At 36.6% G+C, this 18,724-nt stretch overlaps 1 protein-coding gene across 9 annotated transcripts in view; it reads left to right on the forward strand.

The window, feature by feature from the left end:
- C7H8orf34 (chromosome 7 C8orf34 homolog) overlaps nucleotides 1-18,724 on the forward strand; it is a 499,329-nt gene that overhangs the window by 330,111 nt on the left and 150,494 nt on the right. The window contains exon 11 of one of the 9 annotated variants that reach the window (XM_078017142.1): nucleotides 17,029-17,227. The exons of the other annotated variants lie outside the window; for them this stretch is intronic. Coding sequence (XP_077873268.1) covers nucleotides 17,029-17,034 — 6 coding nt within the window. The 3' untranslated portion in view covers nucleotides 17,035-17,227. Of the gene's footprint in view, nucleotides 1-17,028; nucleotides 17,228-18,724 lie in introns of those variants that run through there. 9 annotated transcript variants of the gene reach the window in all.

Consider the following 18,724-nt stretch of genomic DNA (forward strand, 5'->3'; position numbering starts at 1 on the left):
TGTTTTGGAACACTGCTCTTGGAGAGTCAGAATAGCTGGAGAAATTATGCTTTCTATGAATCAGTCAGTCAACTTCATTATCCTTATAGTGTATGAATGCAGGGTCTACTCTGTTCATGCATTGTTCTAGCAGCTTTACAGACTTATCTCTATTTTTCATAGTATTCCAACTAGTCACGATATTGTTCTTCCCATTTTTTTTTAAGTTTAGGAAATATAAGTTCTAAGAGGTTAACATTTTAGGCATAGCGCTGGTAAGACCTGGAACTGAGAGTCAAGAAATATTCTCTTTTACTGTAAACCCTATGGATTTTATATGATAGTTTGTTGTTTCAAAGTTGTTTGAGCATGCACTAGCTGGGAGACAACATGCACAAAAGAATGAAACAAAGCCTCATTATTGGAGAATATGGAAGGGGACTCTGACTGGAGACCTCAGTGTTTTGAGAAGCTCACGTTGTGTTTCATGCAAGTGGACCTCTGGGTAAACTGGAACAATGACCATAATTCATCCCATATTGCAACATGACAGTTCCTAGCTCAATATATGCTTACTATAAGCTGAGTTCAAATATTTTGGCTTACTACCAGGAAGAACACAGAGCTTGTAATTACAATTACATGGTGTTTCAAGTAGAACCATGTCTTAGTATTGGAGGGAGGGATTAGAGCTGACTGTCAGGACAACAGTGAAGTTTCAGGAAGGATTATTGTTTTTTAGAGTGTTTTAAGGACCAAGTGGATGAACTCATGCCTGTGCTTGAAGATACTGCAAGGGCCAAAAACTTAATTCTTGATGGGTCTTAATAGAGAAATACAGGCTGTGTAAGGTGGTTTGATACAAGGTATCAATAAGCAGTTTAAAACTCTTGCACACCACATTGATTTGAGGATTTATGGGCTTGAATTACAATTAGCCTCCTAAACTGGGGGTTTACTTAAAGTATAGGTTTACCAAAAGTTGTTAGAAAAACATGAAATAAGTTCGAGAACTATTTGGCCATGCTTAAAGAAACAAACAAAACATTAAACAAATAAATAACCCTATTTCCAACTTTGAATAGATAGAATATAGGGGTTAGAAGAGATAAATTAAATTTTTAGTGATGGGGCTAGGGATGTGGCTCAAGCGGTAGCGTGCTCGTCTTGCATGCGCGGGGTGCTGGGTTCAATCCTTAGCACCACATAAAAATAAAGATGTTGTGTCCACCGAAAACTAAAAAATAAATATTAAAAAATTCTCTCTTTAAAAAAAAACTTAATGATGGCAATACTACTGAAATTATTAATAAAACATATCATATTGATATTTACAAAATTTGACATATTTAATTTTCAATTAAAAATTCATTATATTACAAATAAATAACTGAAAGTCTCTTTTATACATTCAGACATATGCCCCCAATACCATGCACTTCGTTCCTATTGCAAGATGAAAGGGATAGGTTCTTTATGTTTTAGTTTAAGTACTTTGAACCTCACAGACTCAAAGTACACAGAGAGTCCTAAAAGCAATTACTATCTTCACCATCTAATGTCAAGCGGTCTTTCAGTCTTTCTCAAACTTCTCCAGGTTAAGGAAACTGAAACCTGAAGAGGAACAGATGACTATTAAACTTGTTAGAGTTCTTCCTTTTTTGGGGGGTGGGGGTCCTGGGGATTGAGCTCAGGGGAACTCAACCACTGAGTCACATCCCCAGCCTTATTTTTTGTATTTCATTTAGAGACAGGGTCTCAATGAATTGCTTAGCACCTTGCTTTTTCTGAGTCTGACTTTGAACTTGCCATTTTCCTGCCTCAGCCTCCTGAGCCACTGGGATTACTGGCTGTGCCACCGCGACCGGCAAATTCTTCCCTGTTTAGAGCGATCAACATTAGTCCATTGGACCTTCCACAGATTTTTAAAAAACTGGTGCCTCTTTAATTTCAGTTTTCTTTCCTTTGAATGCTATGAACTAACAATTACTTGAAACTTTTTTACCTAGTTCCCTGGCAAGACTTTCCCCTGTCAGTTGATTCTTTATTACTTAGGACCTTTCACAAGTTTGACTAGTTGTTGGAAGAAACCTCTAGGGTATTGTCCTGGACCTGGCTTTGAGATGGCTTCTGGGCACCGGTGCTGTGTCCACCTCCCTTCCCCACCTCCCCACTGAACTCTTTGTTCAGTGATCTCACATTGTTACCTGGATATCAGGCCTGTGGGAGTAGTTTCAGAAATGACAGACAGAAATGGGAAAAAGCTTTGAAGAAGAGTTTCAATTTTCCCCTGCAGAACAGGTTTTGAACTTTCACCAGTTTACCATTATTATTAAGAATCAAAGTAAGAAACAGAATGATGATGTTACTGACAGGCCATATTATGGTTTGAGTATGAGGTGTTCCCCAAAAGCTCACGTGTGAGACAATGCAGGAAGTTTCAAAGGAGGAATGATTGGATTGTGAGAGTCTTTAACAATCAGCTAATTAATCCCTGATGGGATTAACTGGGTGGTAACTAGAGGCAGGTGGGGTGTGGCTGCAGGAAATGTTTAGTTGGGGGCATGGCTATGGGGTATATATTTTGTATCCGGAACTGAGGTCTCTCTCTGCTTCTTGATCACCTTGATGTGAGTTGCTTTCCTTCGCTACCCTCTCCCACCAGCCTCACCTGGAGCCCAGAGGAATGTAGCTGGCCTTCTATGGACTAAGACCTCTGAAACTGTGAGCCCTCAAATAAACTTTTCCTCCCCCTTCAGTTGAGCTGGTCTGATCCTTTAGTCACAGCGGTGGGTGGGAAAAAGCTGACTAAAAGAGACCACTTCTTTGGGGTACATCATTGGCACAACTGTTGTGGATGCATAGCTGAGCGCTAGAGTCTGTTTCCCAGGAATTCACACCCTTAGGGGCTTTCCAGAGTTGTGTGTATGATGTGTGATTACAATATTCCAAACGCAGTTCAAGTGGGAAGATTTTCTCCCATTTGTACATGAGATATTAGTTGGACCTACACTCGATGGATCAGCATCAGACTGATGGAGTTAGAAAAATGTTTCTTTAACTTTATGTGGTATGTTTAGGTCAGCATTTATCCTTAAATAGCTCCTGAATTGTGTTTTTTTGAAGATCAGGAAATTGTGCATAAATTTGTAGGTAATTCTTTTTGTAAACAGTATGGCTCTAATTTCCTCCCAATTCACCAGAGAATGTTGATTTTTTTTTTTAATGATAGCATTTTGTGAAGTTCTGCACTGTTGTACATTATCTTCTTCTTGAAAGAATGCTTAATATAGAATGACAACATATTTTACGTTTGCACCATTGCAAACATGTTCTCTTAGGTGAAGTGAATGACCATTGTTCTGTAAACAACAAACACCCTTGGATCACGAATGTGCTTATAAGTACCGATGATCAAATTTAATGCACAATTTGAGCACATAAACAGCTTTGTTAATCAAATGAGATAATAAATATTATTAACATGGCCTCTCCCACCATAAAGCCTTGTAGAAGAAAAGTGAAAACTGAAATGATTTTAGCCCTGAATACATTCCAGTTCTCTTAGAATCATTAAGTAAATTGCATGATACTGAAAATATATCTAAAGTCAGTTTACTGGTAGGAGAGCTTTTTATAGGTTGGAGGGTTGAATAAGATTTCTAGGATAGAGATTGATCTTTGTGTCACAGACGCCATTTTGATCATCTGTTTTACTAGTTAACATTTCTTTCGGACTTTTCAAAGTAAAAGCATAAGGAAGACACAAAACTAGGGATCTCAGGTACATTTTATATGACCATGCTTTTGAAATTTGATGATGTAGTTTACATCTGATCAGAGAGATCCAGTTATAGAAATGATGTTTTCAAAATCATTTTTTAAAGGAATGTGGTTTCTAACAAGATAAAGAGAATTCTGATGGCTCAATAAATAACTTTCATCTATTTTGTATGGCCCTTATGTGATATTTCTTGGTGTGTGTTCTGTTCCTGGCCAGAAATAGAATCATGGTCAGTGGTGCCAAACCTTTCTGTGGCTGCTGGAGGTCAAGTCATGCTCCAGTCAGGAGCAGGAAACTCTGAGAACGAGCCTCCCACATTCTGTACAAGTGCCCCTTTCTGTGATTGATGTCTAGCATTTGGGTACCATGTTCTTTCAACAATTTTATGCATCCATTAACTGAAAAAAAAAGCTCACTCTTTAAAAAAAAAATGCCAGGAGCAATTTGGTCAAACAAACTGATTAAAAAATACAGAGCTACATGGATCATATTATGGCATGAGAAAAACCAAACTAATAAATCATGCTGTAAATTAATAAAGTCTACTATTGACCTTAAAAATGAAAAAGTATATCCTCAAAGTGTTACTTTTGCATTTTTTATAAAGCTATATTAAATTGCTACCTTAGTTCAAAGCAGAAAAAAAAAGTCAAAACCTGCTACTGGGGAGTGGGGTTGACAAGTGTGTCCTTTCACGATTACTTTGTATTAAGGCATAAAATTCCTTTTTGATGTAAACAGAGCTTTTAAGAATCTGGAAAGGAATGTTAAACAGCAGGTGAAGGTTGGAAGCTTGAGGCCAAAGAAGACTTTAAGTAAACTTAACCCACCCAAATTACCCTGGGACCTGAATAAATCTAGAACTTGGCAAGGAATATTGAAGGCTTTCCAGGCCACAGTGAATTAATATCTGAGTTAACTGAAGCTGTAGTATTTGCGGAGAATTTCTGTATTTTTTTATAAGAAGATAGAATGCAAAGACTACAAGACTCTACCTTTCAAATTCTACTTTCCTAAGCTTTTAAGGGGACATGGGCATCATAGTCTATCAATTGTGGGAAGAGTACACTTAGAAATGTTTACATAAAATGCCTACCTTTAAAGGAGAAGCCAAGATAGGGCAGATTTCCCAGGGTAACTATTCTACATTTAACTATTATTCCAGCTAACCATAAGATAGACATGTTGGAACATTTTTTTTTTTAAATGACCACATAAGCTTTAGTTAATAAATGTGGTATATTGATATATTTTCTATATTAGAAACTTCTTAGATATATTTAGCCTCATAGAAAATTCTCAGACATTATAAAACTGGAAGTCATATAGCACAACTGGGACACATTTTTGTTTTGTTTTGATTTCTTATTCTGGTGAAATGATGTGTCCTGTGCCATTATAAATATTTACATTGTTTTCATTTTTCCCCTTAAAACTTGCAGTAAATATTTTAAACCCAGCCCTTATAAGACATATTTCTAGCAAACAACAGGATCACTCAGAGGTCACTGCATATAAAAAAGAGCCCAAATTTAACCTTAGAATAACTGTCAAGATTTCACTGTGAAGGATGAGTTGTATTCCAGATTGACCTGTTGATAATTATACTGTATTTCCTGACACTGAACATATTGAGTCTGCTATAACCCCTGATCACTCCAACAGAAGAAACTGGGAAGGTGGCAATGTTAGTAATAGAATAAAGTGCCAGCATCATAAAAGATTCATCTTTTACCTTTGTAACACTTAATATTTGCTTGTGATTGTGTCATGTGTGTTCACAGAGATTATCTCATGAAAACTCCCTCTAACTTCTTTGCATTAGTGATTGTTGTTCCAATTTTACAATTGCGGAAACTGCTGTTGGAGGATGAGTCATATTTACAGACAGCAACATAGAGAATAGCAGAGTAGGCTCTGATAGAAGTCTGCCTGCCTCACAGCCTTCAGTCTTAACCTCTATCAGAATCTGCCTCTAGTGGAGATGTCCAGCCACTCACAATTATCCAAATTTCCTGGGTAATCAGGGGAAAATATATCCTTCAACTTCTGAAAAGTCACTCAATGTGCAAGTACGTTTGTGACTTAAACCATAAGTGACTCTCTCCAGGGTATAGACAATGCATGTGAGAGCTGCCAACAGTCTTACTCATTCTATTATACCTTGCACCTAGTCCCATACTCTTTTACCAAGTATGTGCTTGGGAACAAGCCTGTGGGTCTTTATTTTTCCTTCATTTGTAGCCTGAAACAGATGTAAGTACTCTAATGCTCTAGACCACTTGCACAAAATTAATTCAATTAGAAACTAATTTATTCTATTTTTGAAAAGCGTAGCTCTACTCAACTCTTGGTCTGTTATTCACTTAGAAATGTAGGAAGTGCACTGTTAGCTTTCTTGTTAAAAACTACAATGTCAGTAACTTATTTATTCATTATTCGTACAGCCAATATTTGCTAAGCAACTGTGCTGGGTATTTTTCTGAGGTGACAATTATGGGTGAGAGGACAACTTTAATTCTAAATCGAGTCAGTAGGGATGACAAGAAACTCTGCTTAAAGAAAAGGAGTGGGGAAAAATTAGAAAACAAGTAATATCTTTGTTAAATACATTTTCATTTGTTTAGATTTTATATTCACTGATGTATCGCTTGGAAGAATGTTCATAAAAACAGGACTGGTATGGGAGACAATCTGCACACCAAAACATTCCAAAAATTGTATCAGTAAATAAATATCCTGGTCAGACTCTCAAATAACTTAGAGGGTGTTGATGGATATGATTTTAAACAGGACTAGCTCATTTCTCTGTGAAAATCTGGAGACTTCACATATGGATATTTCTTCTTAAGATGAAAGAGAACTCTTACTTGGTTAAACATAGTTGACAGAAGGCTTAATAGATGATTTACACATAGGGTGATCAGATGCATGCCAAGCATACTATTCATGAATTGAAACAATTCCTCCTCCATAACATAAAAAGAAGACATCTTATCAGCACACTTGCATTTTGAGCCAAACATGATTGTTAGAATCAAATTTATTTGCATGCTATTTCAGAATCTTGCTTGTGCGACTGAAAAAAGACAAAACTCTCACTTATTATTATTTTTGTTTTCTTTCTCATCACCAATATCTTTTAAGCTAACTTTTAAAAACATATTTTTTTTTTTAGTTATAGGTGGACACAGTGTCTTTATTTTTTATATTTACATGGTGCTGAGAATCGAACCCAGTGCCTCGCGCATGCTAGGCGAGTGCTCTACCTCTGAGCCACAATTGCAGTCCCGCTTTTAGGCTAACTTTTAAAATGAAGACTGCTCCTTGTGCTTTCACTAGGAAAGCTCTGTAGCTCTCCATTATCCATTATCCAGTAGAAGGCTCTGGAGGTGGTGCGTCAGGGATGCACATTAACCATCTCACTTTAATAAGTATGAAAAGTTATAGAATATTCTGCTGAACATGGACAGAGTGTATCCTAAATTTAAATCTAGACTTCGCCAATCTCAGTTCTATTCTGAAAAGTAGACATGATGTACAGTGGCTAGAACATTACCTCTAGAGTTCTAGAGACCCCAGTCCAATCTGGTTTTAGGTGTTTTTAGTTCTAAGATAGTGGAAAAATAACATAGTCTTTTTTTTTTTTTTTGTATCATAGATTGAGCTCAGGAGCACTTAACTTTTGAGCTATATATATAAAACTATGTCTATATTTATTTAGAGGCAGGGTCTCACTAAATTGCTTAGGACTTCACTAAATTGCTGAGACTGACTGAACTTTTGGCCTTCCTGCCTCAGCCTCCTAAACTGCTGGATTACAGGTGTGTACCTCTGTGCTTGGCGACATAGTCTTCTTGAATCCATTATTTTCATTCATGAAACATTATAATGTCAATTCTACATGGTGGCAGAAAGGATAAAACCGAGAAAGTTTATACATACAGTGCTAAGGAGTGTAGCTATTTAACTTTATTCACCAATGAAGATTGTCTTGAATTCTTGCATCAAAAAAGCCCAACCATGTACACGAGGCTCAGTCTGCATCCTTAATGGGGTCTCCAGTCTATTTGGAAGGGATAATGTAATGAATACAAAGTTCAGCACACCTAGGACCCCACCGTGATGGCAGCAATAAAGAAGGCAAGACTCTCTATATGTAAATATTAAATAAGATATATATTTTTATGCAAATATAACATTGAACCCCTCCCCCCATGTGGACTTGTTTAATTTTTCTTGTGAGTCAATGGATTTTGGTAGTCCTACCCACGGTTTAATAACAGCAAATTTCCAAGCTAAGTTAAAAGCAGGACACAGACACAGGATGGTTCTTGTGTGAAGCTAAAAATTCAAGATCACATGCCTTAGTCAGCAATTGACTTGGCTGGGAATATCAGACCAAATATCCCCTCCAGAAATAAGTGATATATTAACGTATTTACATTAGTTCCCAGAAATCAGGGAGTATAGCATCATTATTAAGGACTATCTATCTTTAATTAAGCTTTTCAAGTCTGCTAGCCTTATTCCAAACCCTGGCAGGAAGAGTTATAAGGGATGGTGGCGGCTTGCAGTCTGCGTGGGAACCTGGGGGCCTTTTGGAACTGCACTTCTTTTCACCCCAAGCAGAGACAATGTAGAGCATGCCAAATATTATCTTAGACTTTGTTTTCTTTTGTTGTTCTTTGAAGACTCATCATTTATCTAGTATGTTATGTTTAATAGGTAGACTTCCTTACCAGATCGTCAGTGGATGGAAGGTCTTCCAAATACGGCAGAAAAAGCCAGCTGACTTACACTGAGGGTTCCTCTGTCTGTTCCTAGCAACATTGGCACAGCTGGGACCTTACTGTCATTCTGTAAAGTAATGATAAAGTTAAAAGTTCGCCATTTTAGCTTCAACTGCTTGAATTTCCAAAAAGGAGTGCTCAAAGCATTCTTTGAAAATTATGTATACACATATGCATATACAAATATGTACATAAAATATACACACAAGCTGTATTCTTCTTAACTGTTCTTACCAAATATTTTACATGTAAAATCAAACTGCATTTTTTTTTACCCATTACATACATGTCCATCACACTTGAGGGAGTATAAAATATTAAATTCCCCATAAAATTTAAATTTAACTCCTGTTAACTGAGATATTTCTTTTACCTCATTCAGATGAAAACAATGATAATCTAATTTTCTTTTATGCTGAAGGGAGAAAAACGAGAAAGATGCAATTTTGAATTTTCTTGTTCTTTCACAAATGCCTCCTGATCACCCCATTTGCTTCAGTGTCTCCTGGTGCGGGGTGCACATTTGTTTGAAATCTGTTGAACTCTTAAGTAATATTCTCAGTGGATTGACACACAAAACTATTATTGAAAAGTGATTTACTATGACATGAAAGAACATGCAGCGCTGACCTTTGGGGCTTAGTGTGTTCATTCAACAAAGGTCTATTGAATAGCTTTTATCATAACGCAGTCTGCGAGGAATTGGGCTCTGGAAATGAGCGGTGTTCCTTTCTATTAAAGAGCTTACGGTATCACGGGAAGGTTAGTTTTGCAAACAGGTGTTTGTGAGAGCACAAAAGTGCTGTCATAGTTGTATACCTAGTGTGCACATGGGAAGGCACTGGATGTAACCAACAGGGCACAGAGAGACCAAGACAGCTGCACAGAAGAAGTTGGCTTCTGGGTTAATGGCCATGTGAGTGGGTGGGAAGGGTCATTTCAAGAGGTTGGGAGCCCACATGCAGTAAAAAAGGAGAGTGGAATGACCAGTAATAGTCAAAATGGAAAATGTTTACCTAGTGCCTAGCAGTGTGAGTTACAGATATTGCCCCCAAATTTTTCAATGGAAATAGTCTTATTTTTGTTACATTTTAATTAAGTGAAAAGTGAGAAACTTTGAGAGTTTGTGTGACTTGCCTCAAAGGCCACACACCTGATGGGTGACAGAAAAAAGGATCCAGATCCTGTCTTGTTTCCAAAGCCAATACTTTTTCCACTGATTTGGGGGCTTGGCTTCCCATGAGAGAGAGATGTTTATATCCTGTGAGCTTGGAGGACCCAGTGAATGATTCTAAGGCTTCTTCTTAACTTCCTCCTCCTGGAAGAAGTGAACAAATGGGCATATCGTTTTTACATTAGTATTTCCTAAATTCTAAGGCCCTAACAATAGATTTGGTGGCACATAATAGGTTTTATTCTTAAAGCAACTTTACATGTGCTATAATAAGTGGTTCACTAGTCCACAATAACAATAATTTGCCTTTGGGTTTAACATAAATAATTTGTTGGGTTGGCCTTGGACTAGGAGAACTAATAAGTAGAAAATAGCAACATTAAAACAAAACAAAACAAAAACAAATACCGCAAAAGAAAATTAATTTTATTCTCTGTCTTCTAGAAAGATGGCAGGCTGTGACAGGAAGCCCCAACTCTGTCTCAGAACCTTCTGAGTTTCAGTTTCTTCAGCTGTAAAATAGATAATTGCTTCACAGGAGTATCATGAGGATTCAGTACAGCAATACGTGGGGCTGGTCTGTGGCGGGACCTGGAGAAAGGCCACCTTCCTTTCCTTTATTCAGACAACACGGTCAAAAGCAAGGCCTAGTCACTGAAGAATTTTTTCGCCTCATCCTCCTAAATTAAATGTGGCAGGTTTATAATTATAAGAAGTTAAAAAAAAATGAATCCAATTTTGTCCTCTCAGTACATTTTGCCTCACTTTAGAGGCCCAACTTTGCAAGATTAGAAAGAGATAAAGTTGTTTAAGAGAGGAATTATAACAAGTTTAATGTTAGAATATAGGACAACTTCTTCCTCAGAAGAGCCCCTTCTATAGCCCACAGCCTGTTCTTGCCTTCTTGCCCTCAAGATTTTAGGCATCAGCTCTTTTCTAAAACTTCTTGTTCCTACCTCTATGTTATTACTGTTCTAGAACATTGCTCCCTCATTTTGTTTTTAAAGATTCGTCCATATATCCATATATATATATAAGCTACACTGAACTACATCCCCAGCCCTGCTTTCTCATTTTGAAACTTTGATCTATAAGCCTTCATTTCTCCCATTTCCCCTTTATCTTTTAAATCTTTAGTTATTAAATATCATGATCACTCTTTATTGAGGCCTTCTTTCTGATGAAAATTTTCTTCCATCATCTCTTATGTGACCTCATTTATCCATTTTAGTCACCTCTCCCTCCAAGACACCAAATCTGAACACAGTGATTCCTTCAGCAAAGTACATTTAACCATCAACAAGCCAAAGATCTTGGGGAACAGGAGGAGGAAGGGAGAGAGAAAAAGGGGAAGTATTGGGGTGAATTGGAACAAATTGTTTTGTGCATATCTGAATATGAATCACACGATTATGTATAATTATAATGAACCAATAAAAGCATGAAAAAATAAAAATGTGGCATGTTGGGAAAAATAAATAAAGGTGTTTACTGTGCATTCATTAAGGATATCTACTCTTGAAATAGCATTATTAGAAGCTTCTACTGCATTCATGGTACATGTTAAAGTTATAAAACTAGAACGTCCCTTTTAAGCATGAATTGATGTCTTTATTTCTATAACTCTATTTTCATATTTTTTAAAAATATATGAAACTATTTTACAAATATTTCATTGGGTGACTTTCAGCTCCTCGATTAATTTGAAAATTTATAATTGTGCATTTTTCCACCTTGCAATCGATGTGGAAACTCTTTCTAATCTTCGAGACTGGCCGACATCACTCCACCCTCTCCTCATTGCCTGGAGTAAACTTATGGGGCAGCCAGTCTTAAGTCTGGTGGTTGGCAACCAGAAGATTTATTAAGTTATTGAAGATTCTCCCAATAATTTAAGGCAAAACTCTGTGTGGCAGTTGCCCTGCTAAGTTTGATTTGTATTGTCTCTGAGCTTCAAAGGGCATCCTATAAGAGTAAAGAGAGCTCTCCTGGGAGACTTGTGATCCATAAAAATATTGAGGCTGGTTTTTCATGACTGAGCTTTCTTACATTAATATATTCAACTAACTGGCAGTGGCCCTAACATGAGTAATCTGCTATATTGGTATGAGTTTCAAACATGGCTAGTTTGTCTCTGAAGTTCATTGTCAAAAAGTACCCTAAATTTCAAGTGTTTACCTCAATTCATATTGACAGTGCATAAAGTTAGGCTATGCATGATATAAGAATTATCTTTTTCCCCTGAAAGTTTTGGCTTTTAGACTCCCAGAACTGGCAGGGAATCTTTTTTTGGCTCCTCTGTTTTTGATCCTAGCTATTTTTCACAAAATGCAAACACATGCAAAAACATTGTAATAAACCTCAGTGTTAAGTCATGTTCTGTAAGACCTCAAAAGATATTTGCTTTGAACTAGGCTCTAAAGATGGGCATACCTTCATGAGAATGGAAGATATCTTCTTACTCTCTGTGATGTGGTTTGGCCATTTTTGGGCTCCCAAAGTAAGCTTTGTTCTGTCAGTGCATTAAATTCACTTTTTGGACTAAGAATTAACAACAACAACAAAAATTCTTCTATAGAACATCTTGGGACTCTGGCCCTTGAAGGGGCAAGAGTTTTAGACCATGAAGGAAAAATTGTGCTGCATCAAAGAGACTTGGAACATCATCATCAGGCCCACACTCTGAGCCCTGTCTTAGATTTAATGAAGCATTCAAATTGTGGTTCATTAGGTTGTTGGGTCTGGTATCACTCTGTGGTTTTGTCCTTTGCATGTTTACTGATTGATCTGTGAAGTCTGTTGAATGCACCAATGAAATAAATTCCTCCTGGAAAAATTCCCCCTGGAGTTAGAGAGGTTTATCTCTTCAGTTCTTGCTTCAATTTTCTTGGACTAACCTCACAATAAATAAATTTGTAAAAAAAATTAAAAAAAAATAAGGGGTCTAGACAATGGCGTATCCTACAATTAGTGGATATGATTGCAAAGATACCTTCTGTAAGCAGCGCCCGCCCTCTGCATCCTTTTCTATTCTGTTTCCTTTCTAAATTTATCTGAGTTTCCATTCTAATGATATTGAAAAGCACCCTACCTGTCCTAGAGAGAATTTTTTATGTTGTTCTCTGCATAGGCAATCTTAGCTGGGGGGTCTGAATGTCTCTTTATGGTAGGCAATTTTAATTGGCTTTTGCTCATTTTCATTTTTATAGTCTACCTTCATTCTATTTTTGTTCACCTACTATTTTGAACTATTATTCAGTTAATTTAAAAAATGTTTTTCTGTACTTTATATTCAAATTTAATTTCCTGTTGACCGTAAATAGATCTAAATTATGACTTTAACCCATTTCTTGCTGCCACAATCTCCCTGATTCAGACCTATTAATCTTTATTTTTCTGTCTAATAACCATATCTCCTATATATTTTGCCCATCAAGTTAGAAATCTGTGCTTCTTGTAATAGTCTTTATTCATTCAGTACAATTGTGGAGTGACTCAGAGGTGCCCAGATCTATGTCAAATCATTTCAATGGTAAAGAGATAATGTCTGCATCCTCAGGGTGTTTCAATGATACCCTTATAGACTAGTCCAAGGCTGTGTTTCTCCCCATTGCATGAGGAATCCATGGGGTCAAGGAGGTAAATTCATCTTGACACTGTGCCAGGTAATAATATCCTGGATTCCTTGCTCAAATGATCCCAAGCCTGCTCCAATAAACATTGGATCTTTCCCTAGTTTATTGTTTCATTCAGCTCAATTCTAGGCCTAAGGAGCCTAGGGAGGTGTGGAGGAATTTTTGGACATGCATATAAAATATCCGCACAAATATTCCCAGAGCCCTTATGGTGAGATGCAGAATCTTGGGAAGGGGCAGGGACATTGGGTCAGGGGTCCACACTACCTTGTTGCTCTCTCTTTTCTGCCAAGTTATGGTCAGAATTTGAAATACTACAATAGTTTTAAACCCAGAGCTGCCCTTCAGAGTTTGATTGATGACCAGAATACATGTTTGTAATAATTTCTTGACAAGGTAGACCTCTGTTTGACTTCTTTCTCCAAGCCCCACATATGTTAAACCTGGGCACATGGAATCAACAATGTAGAAGAGACTGCCTCAGGCCATTACAGTCAGTGGGCAACTTTTCTAATAGGAGGAAGTCTTGGAGAAAATGGTGGGGCAGGAGGAGTCAGAGGCCATCATGAGATGAAGCAGGAGGGTCATGGAATTCATGGTGGGGTGGGGCAACATAAACATGTGGGTCAGAGGAGTCTTGCTGCAAGTGACATCACAGCTGAGATTTTCCAAGACTAAAATCTTTCTAGGTGATACAAGTACTACAATAGTTTTAAACCCAAAGAACAATGGTTTTCATGCTTTTCATGGTACTTGTTTTTTTTTCCTCTTTCATTCACTACAATCTTCCTAAATATCAGTACGCCTATTTACTATAGCAATTAATAATGGTCACAGCCAGAGTTTTATTATATGTTTTGTAGACAATATTTCATTTAGTCCTCCAATAACCACTGGGGCAAATGGCATTATCACCATTGACAGATGAGGAAATTGATACCCAGGGAGGCTGTATTACATGCCCAATGTCAGAAATGGGGTTTGAACACTTGTTTTCTTACCTCTCTAGGATGTCCCCACTTTTGTCACCTTCCGATAGAACATAGAACCCAGGCCCAGTCATAGTCTTATGCCCAGTCTATAGTAAGTTCACATTGAACAGAAGAAATAATATCTATAGAAATAGGTCATAATGGGGATTGTCTTTTCAAAGTATCCTAAAAACTGTAGATAAAATTTGAGTTGGTAATTTTAATAATATGAATAAATTAAGAGTAATGACACTCCAAGTCATTGGTGATCACTTCTTTTCTCTTGGACAATTGATGTTGCTTCTATTCATTTCCCCTAGAAAACCACGACTCTTCTAGTGATACTGCCCATGGCATCAACTGCCAAGTCGTGGCAGGTTAGATAATGTTTATTCATGTATTTTACGTATTGATCTGAGTATTAATTCTACAGAGAGCATTCTCTTTGGACCACTTATGGAATAAAAATTATTTAAAAACAATCATCTCCCTTTAAATCAATGTGTTGAGGATTAAAAATATGCTTTTGACTTCAAATGTACTCCTGTATTATATGGCTCACATTTGTTTACAAGTTAGTGAAAAAGAATTTTTTTTACAAAGTTTTCAATATTCTATAACTTCTTAATGTTTATTAAATAATGTAAACGTGTCTGAAATGTGAAACTGGTGATTTGTTATTGAATGAAAAAAAATCAAAGGCATATGTTAAAAGAAACAAATACAAAATTGTTTTTGTGCATCTGTTGAGGGAAAACTGGGTTTCCTGAAAAGCAGAGAAATGCCTAGAATTATTACTTATCTGAAAAATCAATCTTTTAAAATTAAGGAAACATGGGCTGAGAATACAAGAGGCATAAACCCTGGGTATTTCAGGAGGCTTGAGTATCAGTTTTCCTACATGTTCCCATCCGAGTCACAGTACAGGACATTGGTCACTTTAGCTATTTAGTTATTCTGCAAAGACAAAGGTTAATTTAATTTTAAAAGAACACAGTGTATGTTTGGATAAATTTTGAGACTCACATTTTATTTCACTAACCTTGGAGAACTTATTCAGGTAGTCTACAGTTTCCAAAATGACACATACTGATTTTTTTTCAAAAAGTTCAGTAGAAGAGAATTTAAAGATGTAATTATTTGAAAGGTGAAAATCAAAACAGCCACCTCATTTTTTATTATTATGGTTAGATTAGCTTAAGACTCAATCAGAACAATATTTCTCTAGATATATGATCAATAATTACCACTTTGCAAAGACCAAAAGATTTCGATTTAGAGGGACTAGGTACATGACCATAGAACCACTAGTAAATAGAGTATAATAACTTCTCAGTCTCACCTCTTAGGAGTTCACTTGGACCTTATAACTATGTCTATAAAATTATCGTTTCATATTAGAAATGGATGTATATTCATTTGAAGATATCTTTGTTATTGCAAAATTAAACACAAATATAGAAAGTCACGCAATAAAACATATGACTTTATTATAGCATAATGAGAATACTATCAAGTTCAACAAATAGAACTTTGCCAGATAACTGAGCAGTCTATCTCGTACAACATTCCAGTTACAAACTCTGCCACCCACTGCAAGTAAAAACTATTCTAACTTTTATAGCAATCAATTATTTTTGCTTAACAAGTTCTATCACCTAAATATGAATTCCTTGACACTATTGTTACCTTGTCAACATTTGAAAATCAGATATACCTTAGAACTTTCTTTTGATCTCTGGATTCTTCTTCCATCTTTTGCTCTTTCTTATAATTTCAATGGTAAAGAACACACAAGAAAGTTTTTCTGAATTACCAACTTTTTGCATATATTTTCTTCCCTTATGTTCTTTTTAGGTTTTTTCCTCTGGTTCTCTTGTTCTCCATATGTTTGGTTTTCTTTGCCTATTTTTGATATTTGTGATTTTCACTAAAATTCATTTTTAAAAACATTATTTTTGTTTTCAACATTTCCTTTTGTTTACCTACTAAATTTTTTAGGCATTATTTGTTGTTTCTTTTTTATTCCTTTTAATTTGGTTTTAATATGCAAAATGTTTGAAGAAGTTTTCCCTAAGTTCTATGTCTTATTATGCTTTTTTAAAAAGTCAATTTAATATTTTTATGTTTTAGTAATATGAAAATAAACATTCAAAACACCAAATTTTAAAAATACTTATTAATACATACTTTTTATATTTCAAGGTAAAATTTCTATTTAAGGACTATTTGTGAATTCTAAATAATAGAACTTTCTTCAATGAGCTTATTTCACATTCAGTAACAATATCTGACCACTGATTTTTAGAAATGACTTAACTTCTTCATCCTATTATTTATCATCTTAATGATTTGTGTAGACTGCATACCTTAACTACCAGCTAAAACTGGTTTCCATTCATTCACTTTTTTTTTTGTTTTGGTACCAGGGACTGAACTCAACCACTGACTTACTGAGCCACATCCCCACCTTTTTTATATTTTATTTAGAGAGATGGTCTCACTGAGTTATTAAGTGCCTCGCTAAATTACTGAGACTGGCTTTAAACTTGTGATCCTCCTGCCTCAGCTTCCTAAGCCACTGGGATTACCACTCATCCACTTTTTTTTTTCCAAAAAGAGAGAGAGAGAGAGAGAGAGAGAGAGAGAGAGAGAGAGAGAGAGAATTTTAATTTTTTTTTTTCATTTTCAGTGCTGAAGATCGAACCCGGGCCGCATGCACACCAGGCCAGCGCGCTACCACTTGAGCCACATCCCAGCCTACCACTCATCTACTTTTGAAACATTAGTTGCCACACCCTGTATCAGAATTTGAGAAGCAAAAATTAATTAAAACTTTTTTTTTGTGCTTTACCAATTTAATTCGAAAATAAAGACCAAGTAACCAATGATCAAGTGAACTGTGATACACACCTTTAATCCCAGCGGCTCCAGAGGCTGAGGCAAGTTTGGCAAGTTTAAAGTCAGTCTAGGCAATTTAGAGAGGCACTTAGCAATTCAGCAAGACCCTGTCTCTAAATAAAATATAAGAAAGGGTGGGGATGTGGCTTAGTGATTAAGCATCCCTGGGTTCAATCCTCAGTAGCAAAAAAAAAATTGTGATATGCGCTTTGATACAGATGTATGAAGGTAGCACCTAAAGGCTTGAGTGAGGCAGCCAGAGAAGTTTCCCTGCCTTTAATGGAAGGGTGGAGGTGCAGAGGCTCCCACATGGATGGCAGAATTGGGTGGGAAGGACAGAAATCTGGCATGGTCCTAGAACTATTCATAATTGACAAGGCAGGAGGCAGGGAAACCAGTATCTGGGTGGATCATGAAGATTCACACATTTACAACCAATAGTGCACGCTGTAGTTGCCAAAGTCTTTGAAGTTTTCAGAATCTTTCATAATAGTCATCTTATATGAAACACAACTCTGTGGTTCTGGTGTCTGAAATTCATAGTTGAGTAAACCAGCTTTAGAAAAAAGGTGTGACTCTTCAAGAACTTATGGTGACAATTTGCTGTATTGGCCCACTAAAACCATTTCAGAAAGAATACATGATGCATGGGTTCTAGTTTTTTTTTTAATGACAGTTAATGATAGTGAAATAATATTAACATGGATATGATAGATTAATCAACATAAGATATAGGCCTGGAGCAACTACTAGTTCAGTGTTAGATGGAACTTTCTAAAGCCAATTGACCAATCAGGGCCTTGCACATGCTAGGCAGGCACTCTACCATTGAGCTACATATCTAACCCCTTGTTCCTTCTAAAGGGACACATTTGATCAAATCTGAAATTGCTGATTCCTGCTACAGGAACCACCTGATGCACCAATGGACCTTGGAAGCAAAGTGAATCATAACATCTTGTCTTAACAGAACCACTGTCTTTTGGTCCTAGCAATGCTAAAGCAGTCAAATGTCTTCTGTACAGGCTAAAGGTATCATTTTCAGAGAAAGGTGATCTGCACAGTTTGACCTTGAAATTACGGACCAATTGGAAATAGATATTGCTGCACATTCTCCGGGACATCAATCATAGTCAGTGCCTATGTAGTGTGCCAAGTACTGAAAGCTGAATCAATCTCCTCATCATCTGTCATAAATTCAGTAATGCTGTATTAACAGCACATTTAGAAAGCACAATATCTAGCCATCCTGTTAGCAACTGTATTTCAGAAACTTCTAGCATGAAACTAAGAAGTGACAGATGATATTGGTATCCTTATATCTGAAAATACAGTGCACATTTCAGGGCATAGTAAATTTAGTGTCCTTCCCCGTAGTTCTGTGGTTTCATATAATTGCTCAATTGTGCCTGGGCCCTTGCACAAAATTTTCCTTCTTTCTAGTATGAGTCCTTCTCCTTATTCAGCTCCTTCATCAGGCTAATTGG

This window comes from Ictidomys tridecemlineatus, chromosome 7 (assembly GCF_052094955.1).
Source record: "Ictidomys tridecemlineatus isolate mIctTri1 chromosome 7, mIctTri1.hap1, whole genome shotgun sequence".
In the NCBI taxonomy this organism is placed as follows: Eukaryota; Metazoa; Chordata; class Mammalia; order Rodentia; family Sciuridae; genus Ictidomys; species Ictidomys tridecemlineatus.